The sequence below is a fragment of the Callospermophilus lateralis genome, chromosome 19 (assembly GCF_048772815.1).
Source record: "Callospermophilus lateralis isolate mCalLat2 chromosome 19, mCalLat2.hap1, whole genome shotgun sequence".
Classification (NCBI taxonomy): domain Eukaryota; kingdom Metazoa; phylum Chordata; class Mammalia; order Rodentia; family Sciuridae; genus Callospermophilus; species Callospermophilus lateralis.
The window spans coordinates 19,662,734-19,681,886 of NC_135323.1; the positions used below are offsets into that span (position 1 = coordinate 19,662,734).

At 59.0% G+C, this 19,153-nt stretch overlaps 1 protein-coding gene across 1 annotated transcript in view; it reads right to left on the reverse strand.

The window, feature by feature from the left end:
- Positions 1–19,153, reverse strand: part of Gsg1l (GSG1 like) — a 174,370-nt gene that overhangs the window by 45,382 nt on the left and 109,835 nt on the right. Inside the window, exon 3 of the mRNA XM_076840431.2 lies at positions 14,506–14,658. Within this exon, the coding sequence (XP_076696546.1) occupies positions 14,506–14,658 (153 nt within the window). The remainder of the gene's footprint in view (positions 1–14,505; positions 14,659–19,153) is intronic.

Consider the following 19,153-nt stretch of genomic DNA (forward strand, 5'->3'; position numbering starts at 1 on the left):
CTATCTGGCCTATTCCATGGGCGGGGGTGGAGTTTCCTGCATCCTCTGAGGGGTCCTGCGACTCCGGCAGGTGGCCCCAGCCAGGCTCCCTCTGGCTCAGACTGGGGCGTAGGTCTGGGACGCCCCGGGGTCTGCGTGGTGCCACTGCTCGGGGACCCACATCTGCAGAGCAGCGGAGGTCACCGGGAAGCCCTCGGCCCCCAGGCTCCTCCAGGCGGGGCAATGTCACAGGGGGCAATGTCACAGGGGGCAATGTCACAGGCCGCGGGCAGCCTGGCTCTGTCAGAGGGAGAACCGCGAGAGCGGCCCCTCCTTCCAGGCAGGGTGTCCCTGTCCTCGGTGCCAGCCGCCACCTCCCAGAGACAAACCGTGGCAGGCGCAGGCTCACTCAGTGCCTCACAGTAGCCACAGGGAGAGTCCCCGCCCCCTGGGGAGAGTCCCCACCCCCTGGGGAGAGTCCCCACCCCCTGGGGAGAGTCCCCGCCTCCTGGGGGGTCAGAGTCCCCGCCCCCTGGGGGAGAGTCCCCGCCCCCTGGGGGGTCAGAGTCCCCGCCCCCTGGGGAGAGTCCCCGCCTCCTGGGGGGTCAGAGTCCCCGCCCCCTGGGGGAGAGTCCCCGCCCCCTGGGGGGTCAGAGTCCCCGCCCCCTGGGGAGAGTCCCCGCCTCCTGGGGGAGAGTCCCCACCCCCTGGGGAGAGTCCCCGCCTCCTGGGGGGTCAGAGTCCCCGCCTCCTGGGGGGGTCAGAGTCCCCGCCCCCTGGGGGGTCAGAGTCCCCACCCCCTGGGGAGAGTCCCCGCCTCCTGGGGGGTCAGAGTCCCCGCCCCCTGGGGGAGAGTCCCCGCCCCCTGGGGGGTCAGAGTCCCCGCCCCCTGGGGAGAGTCCCCGCCTCCTGGGGGAGAGTCCCCACCCCCTGGGGAGAGTCCCCGCCTCCTGGGGGGTCAGAGTCCCCGCCTCCTGGGGGGGTCAGAGTCCCCGCCCCCTGGGGGGGTCAGAGTCCCCGCCCCCTGGAGGGGTCAGGGTCCCCGCCCCCTGGGGAGAGTCCCCGCCCCCTGGGGGGAGAGTCCCCGCCCCCTGGGGAGAGTCCCCGCCCCCTGGGGAGAGTCCCCGCCCCCTGGGGGGGTCAGGGTCCCCGCCTCCTGTGAGGTGCACAGAAAACACTGTCGGCGAGGAGACCCTTCCCCGGTGGAGGCTGCCATCAAGGGGAGGGGGCCTCCAGGGCCCTGGACTCCCAGCTGGCGTCTGAAGGGAGGAGGCTGGGGACAGGAAAGGCAGGCGTCTAGGGGGACAGCAGCAGCTCCTCGTGGGAAACACGAAGTCCAGGGAGGGACCAAGGACAGAGGACCCGCAGAGGGGCCAACGGGGCCGCCGCCTCTTCGGAGTTATCCAAAGTGAATATGCAGTTTCCTTTTGACCCAGCAGTTCCACCACGGGAATTTACCCTGAGGTACATTTGCGTGTGCGGGCCAAGACTTATGGACAAAGGTATGTATTATGCGAAAGTGTGGAAATGGCTTTAAAATCCACCAATAGGGGATCCATAGCTAAAGTTCTGGCAAAGGAAATTTCTGCCTCGTTGCTGACCTCACCTCCCACCCTCTGCCCTCTTCCATCCTCTCCAATCACTGGTCTCCTTGTCCCTGGAGGACCCCAGCTTACTCGTGCCGCAGGGCCTTTGCACTTACTGTTTCCACTGCTCTAGACATTCACATATCTGTTTACTTCTTCCTCTCTGCAGGCTCAGATTCCAGGCCCTTCCCCAGTGGTTGAGGCCAAGTTCACTAGGTTTCAGAAATGTCAGAGTCCCCTCATCCACCGTGGAGACCCTCCAGCCCAGAGCAGCCAGTGGCCTAGAACATCTCAGGGTCTCAGAGGGGACCCAACCCAATGGACACGTCACACACCATTCAGCCTTCAGTCCCAGGGAGCTCTCTACCAAGTCTGCCAAGCTGCCATTTATGAGGGTGTGGTGGGGAGATCCTAGGGCACCCCCAGGCCCTCACTTCATGTTTCCCCTGAACTGCCACCGTCACCGAGACATGAAGAGGTGACAGGATGTATGAGACTACCTGACCTAAGGCTGCGGCACCTCTCCTGCAGCAGGGTTTCACCCCGGGTGGCTTGAGGGAGTCAGTGGCCACCTTGGGGTCCTCGTGGCGAGGAACCAAAGGCCCTGGAGGCTTGGGGTGGTCTCTGGCCATGGAGCTCCAGGGAGGATCCACTCTGGCCAACACCTTGGCTGTGACCTTGCAGAGCACCCCAAAGGCCCAGACTCCCCACAGATCTGTGAGCCCTTAACTGTGTTCGGTTTCAAGTTGCTAAGCTCATGCCACCGTCGCCAGGAAGGCACAGGTAACGGTATGCAGGGCAACAGCAGGTGACAGAGCGGGGCCCCGGGCCTCACCAGACCAGGGCAGGCAAGACCCCTCCAGCCTGAGCCTCAGCTGGTTGGTGGGGTCGGGGAAAGTTCTCCCCTCTTGGGTGTGCTTGGTGGGGGGCACACTCACGGCCCAACACAGACGGCAGAGTCCAGACCTCTAATTGCTCTGCCTGGGGCGCTCCTCCAGCCCAGCTAGGATCGGCCACGGCCAGTCTGTCTTTCCCAGCCCCTACGCTCCACCGGCTCTCTCCCTCTCTGTCCCTCTCTCTCTCACACACACACATACCCCACACAATGCAGATCAATATAGTTTGGGTGAATTTAATCCAGTTACATTTATTATAATTTGGATTTTTTTCCCACTGACTCTAGCACTTACTGTGTCACCAATATATCCCAGAGGCATAGTCAGGCAAGGCAACAGAGAGGCCCAATGCCTTTATTTAATTATTGATTTATCTTTATGTGATGCTGAGGATCGAACCCAGGGCCGCACCCATGGTAGGCAAGTTCTCTACCCCTGAGCCACAGCCACAGCCCCTCAACACAGAGTTTTGAAAACAGAAAAAGCTGTTCCAAACCCTGACCCCAGCAGGTCTGTTCATGGTCTGTCTGTGAGGGCTTGAAAGAAGTGTGTCTTCCCTGGGGGTTTATTTGGGGGCCAGGGGTCACAGAGTTCTTCATATACTTAATAATCCCAGTTCATTAGCTGTCTGGTTGGAGCCTTCCATAGCTCAGAACCTCCATGTCTATTTCTCTATCGGCTTCTGAGATGTGTTTTGGGGTTAAACAACCTCTCCGCCCCCCATGGCTGGTTTATCTACTTCATTCAGACAGTTGCTACTGGATTTTTTCCCTTGCCATGCTAGGAATCAACCCCCAGGCTCCATGCTAGACAAGTGCTTGTTATTTTTTAGGTAAATACGTGATTGCAATAAATCCATTTTTTTTCTTATTCTTTTACATCTATACTTCCCTTATTTGTCCCCTTGTGATTTTGGTCTTAAATTCTATGTATTCTTTTTAAAACAATTTTTTTTTAGTTTTGGCAATGGACCTTTATTTTATTTATTTATATGCAGTGCTGAGAATTGAACCCAGGACCTCACACACGCCAGGCAAGCGCTCTGCCACTGAGCTACAACCACAGCCCTTAAGTTCTATTTTTCTAATAACAATATTATTAACCCAGATTACTGTGGTCTGTATTTTCCAGGTATATGTTATTCCATTCGTATCTACCTTTCTATAACTTTTAAAATGTACTTCTCGCATTGTTGGATCTGGTTGTTTTTATTTCTATAGCCCAAGAAACTCTGCCTTTTAATTCGTGAATTTAACCCAGTTACATTTATTATAATTTGGATTTTTTTTCCACTTACTGGGTCACCAATATAACCCAGAGACACAGTCTATCAAGGCAACAGAGAAGCCCAGCCCCGAGGCCTCAGTCGCTCACAGGAATATCATGGCTCCTTGATGACAGCCCCCAAACCCAAGCCCCTCATATGGGGGCAGGAGAGACTGAGACAGCAGCCCAGGGAGTCCCGGTGGCCCTGGCCCAGCCCCTGCCACCCACCCTGTGCTGAAGGCTCACCCTCCTTTGTGGCTCAGCCCATCCCAGCTGTATTAGGACACTAACAACCACACGTGGGATCACATCTTCTCATCTTAAGAGACATCTCTGGTGTCTTGGCAGTGGCTACAAACATCACGGGACTGAATGCCATACCATTGTCACATGCCTGTCGTGAACCAAGCCTGGTGACCAGGGGGCCGCTTCTGGGCTGAGGATGGGGTGCAATCGACCCTGCCTGAGAATGGCAAAGAGCTTCCCAAGGCACAGTCGTGATGACCAAGTTGGACAAGTGTTGGACCAGAGAGACCCACTGTAACTTGGGGACCCAGAAAGAGTCAGAGGCCAGCGAAGCTCAGCCCTTCGCTGCCTCCTCTCTGGGACAGCCACGTCCCGGCAGCTCTCAGAAGAGTCCTCGAAAGCCAAAGTCATGGCTGGACTTCATCTTCTCAAGGGCAGCTGTCCGTCCCCTCTGCTCCACCACCAAGGAAAGCACCGAGGGACGAATCCCAGCGTGACCTTTAAAATGCAGCTCTGCCTCGGGTCCAGTGAGTCTCAGCCCCTTGGACCATGAGACGACCGGAAACCAGAAATGAGACCGGAAAGGCACTGACAACGCAAAAGGAAGGCCACGGGCCCCGCGAGCCGCTCAGGAAAGCTCCGAGCCTCAGAGCTGAGGCCCCAGATCTGCTCTCCAAGGCCAGGCCGCCCCCTGCTGGCCGCACCAGGAAGGACCGCAGCCCACATGCAGACAACTACACAGGCCAGACCCCGTCCCTTGACAGAGGCTGCCCGGAGTCCTGCTGGGCCAGCCCTGTACTCTGCCCTCCTTAGCTCCCCACAGCCCCCACGGTAGCCGCGGCCATGATCCCGTCTACAGAGCCAGGCCCAGGGAACGCGGAGAGCTCGGCGGAGGAGAGAAGCCACACCTGGGCCACGGGCCTTCAGCACCCCTGGAGCACCTGTTAGAGCACCCAGCCCCCACCCAAGAAGGAGCTCAGGGTATGACTGCAGCCCAGCCAAGCCCCTTGCCAGGCACAAAGGACCAGGAATGACCACGAGAGACCGAGACCTGGCCTGAGGCTCACGCTCTAGTGAGGAGAGACAGGAACACACAAGACCCAGGGAAACACACACACTCACCCCGGAAAAGCGGTGAGTGAGGCAGGGTTGGGGGGAAGGCATCCCCGGCTGTAGGCCTGCCTCCCCCACTCACAGCTGTGTGACTTCAGGCATGTTAATTAACCTCTCTGGGCTTGCTTTTCCTTCTAAAGAGAAGGTGAGATGCCAACTAAAAGACCTTGCATGTCAGTGGCAAGGCAGGACCCTCTGGGAGGCAGAGGGTGGGCCGGCTCTTACTTGGATCACTCACGCCCTCATCAGACTAGAGGGCCCCTTCCCGCAGGCTGTCCCAGGAGTCCCCAGAGCCTGGCTCCCTCTGGTGGGAGAGGCTGAAGCCCTTGCCTGCGGGGAGCATGAGGGACTCCAGAAGCCCAGCCTTCCCCTACCACAAGGTTCTGGCCTCGGTTTCCCAGCCTGATGTGCACCCCATTCATTCCTTTGGGGCTGGAGCCCATGCCTGTACTGCCCTCTGCTGGACGGAGTCCTGGCCCTGGGAAGAGGCGCACAGCGAACCCAAGACCTCTGACTTCCCCACCCACGGGACTTGGCTTCCGGGAAGTGCACCCTGAGTCCAGCCTGCCCCTTGAACCAGGGCCTGGGCCTCGGGCCGGTCCCCGCCTCCTGGCAATCCCCAGAGAGCAGGCCCGAGCTCCCAGCACCCGTCTCAGCCCACTCCTCCAGTCCACTGAAACCCACAGAAGCCAGCAGTTCCGCCTCGTGGGGCTTCCTTCCAATTTTTATTAGACTTATTAAAATTCTGGCCTTTTCCCACACCCCCAAGGCCCAATTTCCACCTGGCCCTGGGCCTGAGGCCAGGCTCATTGGTATGAAAGGCCCGACCGCCCAGAGAGTCCCCAGTTTCCAGGAGCCTGCCAAGACTGTGGCAGAATTTAAATCACGGATGATCAACCTGGGGGGACCCGTGACAGGACGCAGCTGCCCCGCTGCCCGGCCTTCTGGAGAAGCCTCACCGGCTGTCTCCAGCTGACAAGTCCGATTTCCCTTCTAGAACGTTCTGAACACGCATGGGCCACTGTCTTCCTGCAAGACCCCAGCTCAGTCATGCAACGAACATTTAGGAAGCGCCGTGGACATACCAGGCGAGGGACCAGCCTGGGGAGACGGCAGCCACCCCCCAGGGCTAAGGAGCAGCGTGACATAAACAGTGAAGTACAATCAATGACTACAGAGACCCAAGACAGAAATATGCACAGCACGACCCAAGTCTGGCAGCCCGTGGCGACTCCAGGAGCGGATGTTGGCAAGGCCCTTAAACCTGATGGACCTGTTGGCCAACTTTTCAAATATCTGGAAGATTTCCATTAAAATATGGGAGTTTTGGCTTCTCTTGTAAGAATCAGAAATGCTGGCAACACCCGAGTGACATTTTCCCCTTGGCAACTGCGACGGTCTAAATGTGTGTGTTCCCCCCCAAATTCACCTGTTGAGGCCAAATTTCCTGCCCGATGGCATTGGGGGCGGGGCCTCTGGGAGGTGATGACATCATGTGGGTGGAGCCCTAGGAATGGGGTTAGTGGCCTTCTGAGAAGGTTAGTGCCTTCCTCTGCGGCCACACGAGGACACAGCCAGAAGGCGCCCACTATAAACCAGGAAGCTCCCGGAGACACCAAGTCAGCCAGGGCACTGGCCTTGAACTTCCGGCCTCTGAACCGTGACCTCCAAACACCTAGGGTCTCTAGGCGCCCAGTTGTCGGTGTCTTTTGTTATCGCGTCCTGAAGGGCGAAGACAGCACCCTCCTCCTGGGCTTCATGAAGCTGGGGGTGAGGCAGAGGGGCGGGGGTGGACAGAGCACAGTGTCCAGACAGAGGGGACAAGGTGGGGATAGTCGTGGCCACACCTGGCCTCTGGACTCCACAGGCCTCCCGTCCTGGGCCTCTGGGGTGTGGATCCCTAAGACCTGCTTCTCCCAAATCTTTCTGCCTCCCTGTCCCCCGCCGCCACCGGCTCCTGTGGCCAGACATCTGCAGTAACCCCTCCGCTGCCCCCTGCCCCAGAGGTGTGCCGGCCCTCCTCTACCCCAAGAGCTGTCTTTGCAAATCTCACCATCCTGCACTGTCCCTCCCGGGTTAGAGCCTCCGAGGGTCCCCGCTGCACCCCATCCTAGGGAGCCCACATGTCCCAGCCTGGCGTCCAGCCTGGCGTCCAGCCCAGCGCAGCGCAGCGCAGGTGAGCCGCCACTCCAGGTGAGCCGCCTCCCGGAACACTGCCCGCTGAGAAGTCCCTTAGGGCTGTGGAGACTTGGGAGGGACTGCCTCTGGCATCCAGAGTGGGAGGACCCAGGATGGGCAAAACACCCTCCAGTGCGCAGGACAAGGTGGTGACAGAGGAAGATTCAGCCCCAGATGTCGCCAGGATGAGGAACCCTGGCCCCGGGGCGTCATAGAGTCTGTGCTGCCCAGGACCTCTCAATGATGGCCACGTACACAAGTGACCCCTTAAGATGACCAAATTCCTACCACCTAGTGACCTTGTGGCAGTGTGAGGTCACAGCCCAAGGTGTTATTCACGTTCGTGGCGATACCAGTGTGATCACCCCAGCCTTGTCCCTGTCTCAGAAGCCGAGCGGGAGCCACGGCGGTCACACCGCACCTGGTCACAGCGCAGAGACAGCGCTGCGGGTCGGCTGTGGCAGCACATGCGCACTCCTAGAGCCCTGCACCGCGCAGCAGCCTCGCGCATCCTCTCTGATCCCTCCGGCCCCCCACCCCCACCCCCCTGACGTCGCCAGGTTCCGGGGTCAGGTGCACCTGAGCGCGCAGTGATGTTCCTGCGATGACACAATCGCCCGATGGCACAGCTCTCAGACGTGTCCCCGTCTTTAAGTGACGTGTGGCTACCTAAGCTCTTTCAGCCACTCAAACAAATTTATGGGGTGCCCGCCACACTCCAGATGGGCTTGGAGACTGGCAAGTGCTGTTCAGGAAACAAGTCGGAAGGGACCAGAGGTAGAGTGGCGCGGGAAGAGCTCCTAAGGAGGTGACGTTGAGCAAGGCCTGAATGTCAAGGAGGGGAGACGCAGTGTCAGGGGAGGGGAGGAGGGGGCCAGGCCGGGGGAGGCCCAGGCGAGGCCCAGGCCCGGGGAGGCCCAGGCGAGGCCCAGAGCAACAGCCGGGTAGGGCGATGAGCAGTAGCAGGTGACATTACACCGGAAGGCAAAGGCCACATTTTGTACTCATGGCAAGGAGTTTGGATCTTTATTCCACAAATGGAACACTTGGTAAATGCCAAGTCGAAATGACAAGATCAGATTTTCTAACAAACCCTCTGACGGTCAAATCGGGCTCAGTGAGAACAGGATTCCACCTATTGCCCAGCGTCTGCGGGCTGCTACCCGGGCCAGCTCCAGGTCCAGCGGTGGCGTGTGAACCGACCCCCAGGCCACTCCATGATCCTTCGCGGAAATGTCCATTTCTGCTCCTCCCCTGCCTCACACCCCTTTCTCTTCCCTTGATGCAACAGGTCAGAGGCTCAGAACTCCCTCCCTCCGGAGATTTGCAGGAAAGGGGGAAGCAAACCTCTTAGAAAAGACTTCCCATGGCGGATTCTATCTTCAAAAGCCTTAATTTACAGAGGAGATTTTGCCTGGGGCCTCTAAAGGAGCAGAGAGAAAGAGCGAGACGTCTTTTAATCTTCAGGGTGAAAAGAGGTTGCGTTTTCCTTGGCGGGGGCCGGGGCGCGCTGGGGATCTGGGTGGTGCTTCATTGGCCGGCACAAAACATTTTTGAATTAAAAAGTTAAACACCGAGTAACCCAGCAATTTCTCCCCTTTATCTGCCCAAGAGACAAGAAAACGTGCGTCCACACAAACTCTAGCCCAGGGAGGCTGACCGCAGCCTGTTCACAGCAGCCACAGGCAGAAGCGACCCAGGGGTCTATCCACCAGTGCGCACAGACACGACGGGACCCAGCCACGGGATGGAGTCGAGTTCGGGAAGTTCTGCCACAACATGAACCTTGGAGACATAACGCTACATGAAGTAAGCCAGCCATATACGACCATATATTGTACGACTCCCTTTATTTATTTATTTTTGGTACGGGGGAATTGCACTCAGGGACACTTGACCCCTGAGCCCCATCCCCAGCCCTATTTCGTACTTTATTTAGAGACAGGGTCTCACTGAGTTGCTTAGGGCCTCGCCATTGCTGAGGCTGGCTTTGAACTCGCGATCCTCCTGCCTCAGCCTCCCAAGCCGATGGGAATGACAGGCGTGCACCACGGAGCCTGGCTGTATGATTCATTTATACAAAGTGGCTAGGACGGGCAAATCTTTGGAAGTAGATAGTGGATTAGCCGTGACCTAGGGCTGGACCCGTTGGTGGAAAATGGGGAGTGGTTGCTGGTGGATATAGGGTTTACTTGGGGGACAATGAAAATGTTTTAAAATTAGACGGCGGTGACTAAAAACTACTGAATCACATGCTTCCCATGGGCAAAGTTTATGGTATGTAAATTACACCTTAATAAAGTCATTTTTAAAACATTCTGAAGTAAAAAATCAGGAGATTTTTCCATAAAAATCCAGATCCTGGCTCTCCTTGAATGCCAGGCATGTTTCTCCATGGCAACCATGAGCTGTCCCCGAGTCTACCAGAGTCCCCACGCTGCCTGCTGTATCACACCTGGGCAGCTTTGGTGTCATCTGCATGGACCGTGTGGGTGTTGGACTCGAGACCAAAATGACCACAGGTGCCAAAGTTACCAGCGCCGGTCTCATGTCTGTCCCTAGCCACACAGAGCCCTGGACCAGGAGGGTTGTGTGCGCGGGTGGTGGATGCACAGCGTGGTACACTGACTGCTCCAGGGATTTCAGAGCACATGAGCTTTGAAGCCAGAATTGCTACCGACCAGCTCAGAGCACCTCCGTTTTCTAAACTCTAGACAATCACAGCAGCCGCCATCACAGGGCTAAACTGAGGTGCTGTGCCCAGCATAGAGTTGGCGCTCAATAAACGTGAGCTACGAACTGCAATTTCTTGTCCGCAGTCTCCAATTCCGGGACATTCTGAAATCCATATCCTTTTTTTCATGGTTCATTTGGACACAAAACCGGACTTGGCTGAAACTCCCAGAGAGCCAGGCCTGAGCCAACAGATGTGAGGCCACTTGTCACCTCTCGTGACACCCCTGGTGTGCTCATGCAGGTTTTCCTGCAGGAATAGGAATATGTCAGCTTCCAGGTGCACCCGTCTGGGGGGGTATGTCACCATCCAGCATCCGAAAACTTCTGAATTCTGGGACACTCCCAGTCCCGGGGGTTTCAGACCCCTGACCCAACCCGGTCCCCTCTTTGCCTGACCTCGAATAAGACTACATACCTCATGTGGCACAGCCCCAGGCAAAGACAGTGAGGACAGAGGCCTGGAGATTTGAAGACAAATCTAGAGCCCGGGGGGATGGACACTGGGATCAAGATGGAGACTCTGCAGGAAAGGGCTGGCCTGTCCCCGGCACACCTGGTTTAGGGGATGACGTCAGCACTGGCCTCCTTCGCTTTGGGATCTGGAAAGATTCTGCTGGGTCTGTGGGCACCTGAGGGGCTGGAAGGGGCTGGTGCCGAGGGGGACACCTGTAGCATCCAGAGCTCACAGGGACTCCCCAGGGGACCTGGCCAAGCGGCCCCAGCCCTCGTGCAAATCAAGACTCTGGTCCCAGATTACGGAAGATCAGCCCTGGCCCCTCCCCACCTCAAATGTTATCAATGGCTCCCATCTGCCCAAAGAAAACACAGCTGGGAGCAGAGGGCAGCTAGGCCACCTGTTGGGTAAGAAAGAATTTGGCTGTTGCCCCCGGTTCCTGGGAAGGCAACTCTAATCTGTTATCCACCAGCCCCTTGGAGCCCACCTGAGTCTATGCTAATGAGATGCTAATGAGATCACCCTGTAAGAAGGTTGGGGCTTTGCACCAGCCTGACCCAGGGGAGGGCCCTAGAGACGGCCATCAACCAGGTGGCCAAGGTTTCCTCCCACCAAGCCTGTGCCACCAAATCCCATCAACACTCTGGACACCAGAGCCCAGCGGGGCTTCCTGGTTGGAGAACACACAATGTCCCAGACACAGCTCCAAAAAGTTAACCCCCAAAACAACCTGTCCACCTGTAAATGGGCGACTTAACCCCTGAGCCACAACCCCAGCCCTTTTAAAATATTTTATTTGGAGACAGGATCTCACTGTGTTGCTAAGGGCCTGTTGACGTTGCTGAGGCTGGCCTTGAACTTGCAATCCTCCTGCCTCGGCCTCCAGAACTGCTGGGGTTACAGGTGTGTGCCACTGTGCCCAGCCGATCCTCTGTCTCGGTTCTGGGCAGCAGGGCCATCCACGGCTCCTGGTCAACTCAGTGACCACAGGGAGGATGAGCCACGCTCTGCATTGCACTGGGGGGCTGAGCCGGGAGGATGGCCGAGTCCATGTGTTTAATGCACTATCGATGGAGGATGTTTCCGACTTACGACGAGTGTCTGGAGGAAACCTCGCGGTGAGTTCAGGGCCATCCACAAGGGGCACAGAAGGAGGTGTCTAGCAAGGAGCAGGGGTCAGTGGATGGAATGTCCCTTAAAAGGACACCTCAGGGCTGGGTGCAGCTCAGGGACACGGCACGTGCCTGGCATGCACAAGGCCCTGGGTTCAATCCCCAGCACCACAGAAATTTTTAAAAAATGGATAAAAGACGAAACACCAGGGCTAAGCAGGGTTCTGGCAAAACCCGCACAGGATTCAGGCGGAAGGCAGTCCTGGGCATAGCGAGGATCGGGGACCGGGCGTTGGATCAGGTATCAAGGGCAGGGCGTCTGCTAAACTGAACTCCCCGGGCCAAGGACAGAGCCCAAGGTCAAGACCCAGTCAACAAGGGGACTCAGGGGGGCCTGATTCCAGTGGGACAAATGAGAGAGCCCCTGCCCAGCTCACAGGTGGCCTTTATGACTAACCCAGCCAAGGGGTTGATTTGGCTAATTAATCCTAATAACCAGCTGAGCTGGGGCTGTCCCCAAACTCGGCGTCCTCCTCCACTCTAGAGCCGCTGACCTTGGGCTGAGCTGGGCCAGCAGATGGCAGGAGCCAGGCGCTCCCCGGCTGGCTTCCGTGGCTGGCTGCCGTCCACGCCTCCTGCCGGCTCCTTCCTGGATAGAAGCACGTCCCTGCCCTAGTCACAGGCCAGAAGCCAGGTCACCCCTCCGGGACCCTCTGCACCGGTGCCCTGCTCTCTGAGGCGTCCCTGAATCCGGCTTCCTGGCCCTGCGGGTCAGACAGCTGCCAACTCCAAGTTGGTCTCCCTGCCCGGCGCCTCTCTCCCAGGCGTGAATTCCAAGCCCCTCCCCTCCGCCACGTGCCACTTTGGTCTTAATATCTCATCTGCCTGCTGCATGCTTCTCAGTTACTGTTTTCCACGGGACTTAAGAAATGAAATCTTCCCCCTTCCGCCCGGTGGCTTTGAAGCGGGCTGGAGGGGGGCTTCATCCCAGCTCCACAATGAGCCAGCTGTGTGACCCTGGGCAAGTCAATTAACCTCCCTGAGCCCTGGGTTGTTTATCTGCGAGGAATTATGGAGACAATCTTATTTACTGTAGCAGCCAGACTCTCCACTGGGAGGAAAAGTGGATTTCAAAAATTTTTTTGAGGGTTGAAAACTTTGGTAAACCTTTGGAGGATGAGGGACGGGTCTCTGTCTCCTCGGCCACCAGGACCTTCTGTAGAGCGGAGCCTGCGATGCTCCTGGGCCACAACCATTGTTCGTGACTGGAGTCACCAGGTTGAGGGGGAAGGCTGGGTGCTGGGGACCACGAAGGGGTTCTTTGAAGAAGAGATGAAGGGGGTGACCGAGGGCCAGGATGCTCCACGCACAGCATGCAGACCTGCTCAAAGCGGACTAGTGGTCCTTCCCTCCTGACCACTTCGCCCCTTGCTCTGAATTCCTCAATGGCTCCCTATTGCCGGCCTGGTGAAATGCGCAGATCCCTGCGAAGTGTCAAGGCCCTCCCTCGGCTCTCAGTGCCCCTCTCAACAGCCCTCTTCCCACCCCCTACCTTCCTGTCTTTCTGAACATCCTACAGGAAACTCCCAGACTCTGCCCCCCACCAGGCTGGGCCATGCCGCTGCCTCTAAGTTGCCCACAGAGTGGACTCTGCCTGCCCTTCAGGCCTCGGCTCAAAGGCTGCCTTCCTCATGCCCCACCCTGCCCGTCCCCACGCCCTGGGCAGAGGTCGGGTGGGCGCCACACCAGGGGCACAGAGATCCACACGCCAAGTCATCATCATCTGAGCCCGTCCCTCTGCAGGACGGCTGCCTTCATGAGGCCTGAGCCTTCTTCCTCCTACTCCCTCCACCTCCCCGCACAGTGGCCGTGTGCAGCAGGCGGTCAATAAATGCTGAGCACATGAAAAACAGGTTCTCTGCCTCCAGGAGCTGGGAAGGGGCGGGCGGGACCCCCGGGCATCGTGTTGTGGTGGAGATTCAGGCCGCACGCGGCTCCTCAGCGGGATGGATGGCCACAAGGCCACGTGTCACTCTGTGCATCGGGCCTCCTGGAGCCAGAGCTCAGGGGCACCTTGGATTCCCTCTGACACACCCTCCACCTAGGGGTTACCCCAGACCCTGGGTAGCAGGCCACCGAATCCAGGGGCCTTTTCTTGGCACCCTGTGGCTGCACTTCTCTGAGTGGCACGATGCTGGTGACTGTCCCCTCCTTCCTGAAACCCTCAAAATCTTTGCCTCTGAGGTCTTTTCCCGCAGTCTCTGACCCCCCACGCCCCCCCCCCAGCTTCTGTGTGTTTGACTGTCTGCGTCCTACTCAGCATCTCCCGGTGGAAGGGTGAAAGGCAAATAAACTGAGGCGGAGGGGTGACGTGGGTGTCCTCCACCCCAATGAGCGCCCTCTTCTTCTTCTTCTTCTTCTTTTTTTTTTGTACCCGAGATTAAACCCAGAGCCGCTTTACCACCAAGCCACACCCCAAGCCCTTTTAAAAAATTTATTATTATTATTTTTAATTTTGAGACACGGTCTCACTAAGTTGCTTAGGGCCTCACTAAGTTGCTGAGACTGGCCTCCAACTTGTGATCCTCCGGCTCGAGCCTCAGGCGTGCCTCGCTGGGCCTGGCCCTTCTCCTTTTTCTAATTCGTGTGCGCACACAAGGGTGCCTCATGCATCCTGGGCAGATGCTCTCCCACTGAGCCATAACCCCAGCCCCACAAAAGCCACCACGACCCACGCACCCACCCACCCATTCTGTAAAACCACCCTCTCCGCCTGCGCCCTGGATCCGCCCATCACCAAGCCGTCGGGCTCCGAGGGGCGGGGCTGGGGGCGGGGCTCTGCGCCCCAGGACTCCGCCCACCACGCTGCGCGGGACCGGGGCTGCGCCCCCTGCTGGCCACCGGTGCTGCCCGCCCCGCCCTGGCCGCGACCGCCCTACCTGAGAGCACCGTGAAGACGGCGGCGAAGGCGTTGAGCTTGAGCCCGTCGATGACGCTGCTCGAGTGGAAGAGCTCGAGGCACATGAGGCTGAAGCCGACCACCAGCAGGAGGATGTAGAGGACCTCGGAGACCACCGACAGCCACAGCACCCCTGCAGAGGACAGCAGAGGCCCAGGTGAGGGCCGGCTCCCCGACGGCGCCCGCGGATGGGGGGACCCGCCGCGCCTCCGCTGACCGCTACTGGCCAGGGCAGGGTGCGACCCACCAAGGGCCTCTCCCCTTTATCCCCGGGCTGCGTGGCTCAGGGTGGGGCCGGGGCTGAGCTGCAGAGGTGCCAGCAGATGGCCTCCCCGGGGGGCTTCGTCTGCAGGCTGACCAAGTTCCTCGGTGCTGACCAGCGGGCATAGGGTTCTCTGTCACCTGCGGCCCTAAGAATCCCGGGTCACATCCACACATCATGCTGCCCTCCAGGGACACCTACACCTTTACCTGCCCTGTGTCCCTCCCTGCTTTTTTCTAGAAGTCACCCCTGCTATTCCCGTGACTTCAACCTGGTGATTCTCCCAACTATTATGTCCCGCCTTCCCAGATGCAGCCGATTGGTCCAGTCTGATCATCTGACCCAGAAAGGGCCAATCAAAGCCCTTCTCTAGGAATCTGAGCAGGGAGCCACAGAGACAGACCCAGAGAAAAGAGCTCAGAAGAGAGTCAGAGCATGTGAGCGCCTGGATCCAACCATTCCTGAAGGCCAGATCCACTCTGGGCCTTCTAGTGGTTTAGCTATTGAAATTTTGTCTTCCCCAGCCAAGATAGCATGGCTTCCTTAACCCCACAAGGGCCGCCTAGTTTAGGGGGCATCTGCTGTTCCTCTACCCCACATTCTTCCCTTTTCTTTCTACATCTTTTCTTCCAGTCTTGGTGGTTGAGTTGCTCCTAACCCACATCTTGGCTCCAAGTTTGGGGCACAGGGCTCCTATCTAGCTCCGTGTCTCTCAATCTGCAGTTTGAGCTCAGGAATGAGCCTCCCTCTGAGGCTCAGTTTCTTTCTCTAAGAAATGGGTATTTACCTGTATTCCCGTGAGGCTTCCCTATACCACAGTGTAAAGATCCCAGGATCAGCACACGGAGAGGGCCTGCATCACGTGTATGATTACAGTGGTCCTATGGGAGAACATGGTGGGGACACGGCCTGTGGGCTGGACATGGAGCTCAGGGACCCTTGACCGAGGGAGATGGAGACCCCAGACAGATTCAAGGGTGAGAAATGAAGCCCCTGATTTCTGAGAATCGGGGGCGGGGGGAGACGAGGAGAGGGAACTGTAGCCACGCCTGTGTTGCTGACTCTGCAAGCCCCACTAGCCCAAGTCAGTTTCATGAGCCTGGGCCACAGGACTCTTGCAGGAATTTGCAGGAAAGAGACGCCTTTCCTTCTGCCCGGTCGGAGGTTGGGAGGTTGGAACCAGCTGAACTGTGTGGGAGAAGAACCTTCCGGAAGGTGAGGTGGATGTCAAGCTGAGACAGGGCGGGAGGCCGTATCCCGGTGACGCTGTCTGGTGCCCGCCATCCCGCCAGGCCCAGGTGAGCTTGCGGGAGGGCTCACGCCAGTCTCGTTTGCTGTCCTCGGGAACCGTCCTGGGTGTGTCCTTCCCGACCTCTGCGGCTCCCCGTGGAGCCCCCTCCCATGTGCAAACGTCCCCGGGAGCACCCAGTGGGTCCTGTTTACTAAATGAAGCAAACAAACAGCTAATTCTGGGCCCCCATCTGTTTGCTAAAGAAAAATCCAGATTCTGAAACACCCACTATCCTTTCGAACAAATGGGGCTTTCAGAGTTTGGGGAGAACTTTTCTCTTTCTCGTTTCGCTACAAAAATATCGCGTCTCCTGAGCAATCCCTTGCATTTCTGAGAGAGAATAGTGCGCTCTTGGCAGCCGGGTGCTGTTGGAACACTCCCTGGCACGGGTGCGCAGCTCCGGGGCCCTCGGCTGGCCCAGCGCCCACCAGGCAGCGGGGGGGAGGCAGGGGAGCGAGGGGAGCCGGGCCGTGCCAGGAAGCTGGCTGCCCAGGACGGGTGACAGCCCCAACTCGGGAGCCTCCCGGGGGGCCTTGTCCCAACCCAGGTGGCCCTGGGCCAGGCGTCCCTCCCACGTGCACGCACAGTAGGGCCCTGCTCTGCTCGTTCAGATGGGATGAGGGGGTGGGTGCCACCTGGGGGGGTGCAGCCCAGGGACAGCAGGAGCCCAGGGTGGCCCTGTGGCCTCTTTCTCCCGCTAGCTCCTTTCTGGGACGGGCAGTGAGCCCTGCCCTGTCACAGGCCGGCGGGGATCCGGTTCCTCAGGCCTGCTACCTGGCTAGATCACTTAGGAGGTGACTGTGACGTGCCCGGTCCCCATGACCAATGCTCATGACCGATCTCCTGGACACTCTTTTCGGTGTTTTTAGTCTTTGGAGAATGGTTTTGGGGCGATGGGACCCCACTTTGCCCATCTGGGCTCCGAGAGTGCCTGCGAACTTACATGTCCCTCTCTGGGCGGTCATCAGCCTGCGCGTGACCAGTGGGGCCCTGTCCTGGGCTCTGGCTGGGGCAACTCTGAGGTGACCCACACCGTAGGGAAGACCTGGCCGCTGTCCACCGTATTCCCTTTAGTCCCTCCAACCCGCTCTGAGTCATCTCCCTTCCCGGCTTATCTCCAGTTCCAGAATCCGCGAGCCCCACGGGCCGATCACCGTGCAGGGGACCGAAACTGTCCCAGTGGGGCCACAGCGAATGAACTAGGTTCCGGAGCCAGGCCTCTGTCCCCAGCTCCCTCCCAGTGTCCCCTGGCAGCAAAGACCCGTATGCAGATCCCGATGCTGGGGACGGGGTGGGGTTGGGGGGGACAAAGGCTTCCTCGGTGAAGGCCCTCGTTCTGGGTGTTCCTGGCCCCCAAGGGGTCCCTGAGCCAGGATTTGAGGAGCAGGATGGCCCCCGAGTGGGGTGCAGTGGCAGTCTCAAGCCCTGCCGGCCACCAGTGGACACGGGAGGTCAAGAGGGGGTCACCCTGGAGGCTGTGGGGAGGCCGGGTCCTCTGAAGGGTCTCTGCAGGGGGACAGCAGAGAATGGACAGAGGAACCTGGTGACAGGGAGCCCTGCCAGGGTCTCTAGCCGCTCCCTGCCCTCAAGATGACGGGGGACGGGCTGTGGCCACGATAAAGTTGACCACAAGCGGTTGAACCCGAAGACCCCGCGGGTGTTGTCCCGCAGCCGAGGACCAGGCTCTGGGGAGGTGTTTGCTGATGTGGACGGCGATGGCGGCTGGAGGCTGGGAGCCAGTCGGGTGCCTCTGAGAGGCCCGTGGGGCACTAGAGGGCAGCTGGGGGAGGGACCCAAGGGGACAGCAGTACTAAAGAAGAGGGGCCGGGGGCCTTGGACGTCCAGCAGATTCCACGGGGAGCCCCGGCCTGCCCACAGCCCTTGGGGTGCGCCACCACTTTTCAGCCCCTGCATCGCTCTGCCCAGGGATGCCCTGGCCACCAGTGCCCACTCTGCCCACCACGAGGACTCTGTGTCGCACTGAGGTGGTGCCCAAGTCCTGAGGTGGGTCCTACTGGGACGCAGTCAGCTGAGTCGTGACATAAAATTGTCACAGCCAAACAGCGAAGGAGCCGGCCACTTCCTGCTATGTCTGAACCTCTTCTTTCCTCCGTGGGAAGGGGCGCGTGGTGCTGTGTGTCCCCAACACCTTTCTGACACCTGGGCATGATTTTCAAGCCGAGCGTGGGCCCCAGGCTCAGAACCTTCCTGGCCAGTCAGCGTGACCGTGTGAGCCACCTCCTGGGCTGAGGTCCTCCGTCACCCCGCCCAGGCACCCCTCTCTGTGTGCACCCTGCTCTGTGCCCAGGCCGCTGACCTCCCCGTCTCCCCGCTGCTGGGTGGGAGAAGCCGGGCTCACCCTCCTGGAGCATCCCTGGCTGGACTTTGTCCTCCTGCCTGTGACTTCCACTCCTGGGGTCCCCCACCCCAGGTCGGGGCTCACTGGCTCTAGACCACTGCCCCCACCCTTCCCCGCCTGCCTCGGGCAGTAGCAGCTCCCCACTGTTCGACTTGGGGGCCCCGATTCCAGCCCTGCCCTTCCTCGGTTTCTCAGCCGCCTCCATTCCAGCCACCCCGGCTGGGTACCCCCCCCCCCCCGACTCAACTCGTGTCATTGCACTAAATCCCCGTCCCTTGATGGAGCAGGATCCAGGCCAGCGCTCCAGGGTTGCTCCAGCCGCCTCAGGTCGCCAGGAGATGGTGGTGCCATGTCGGGGACTTCACCCACCGGGGACCTGCTGGAGGACGAGCCCCTGCTGCGTCCTGAAGCCCCCGCCCCGCCCCCCGCGGTGGGGACAGAGCTCTGATCTGAGACCCACTAACCTAAGGCTCTTTTTAAAGCAGACGGCGCATGCGTGAAGGCAGAGATGGGAAGGGACACCCCAGGGCCAGCGGCGGGGATATGGGAAGGGACAAGGCCCGCAGCTCATTGGAGGCTCAACGCCGTGGCCATGCGGAGCAGAGGTTTCACAGTCACAGAGATGATGGTCCCCGTCTCCCAAACCTGCCACTAATGGCTCGATTTGCAGAGGAGAATGGGTGACCTCGGGGGCAGAAGGAGTGAAGTGATTTGTC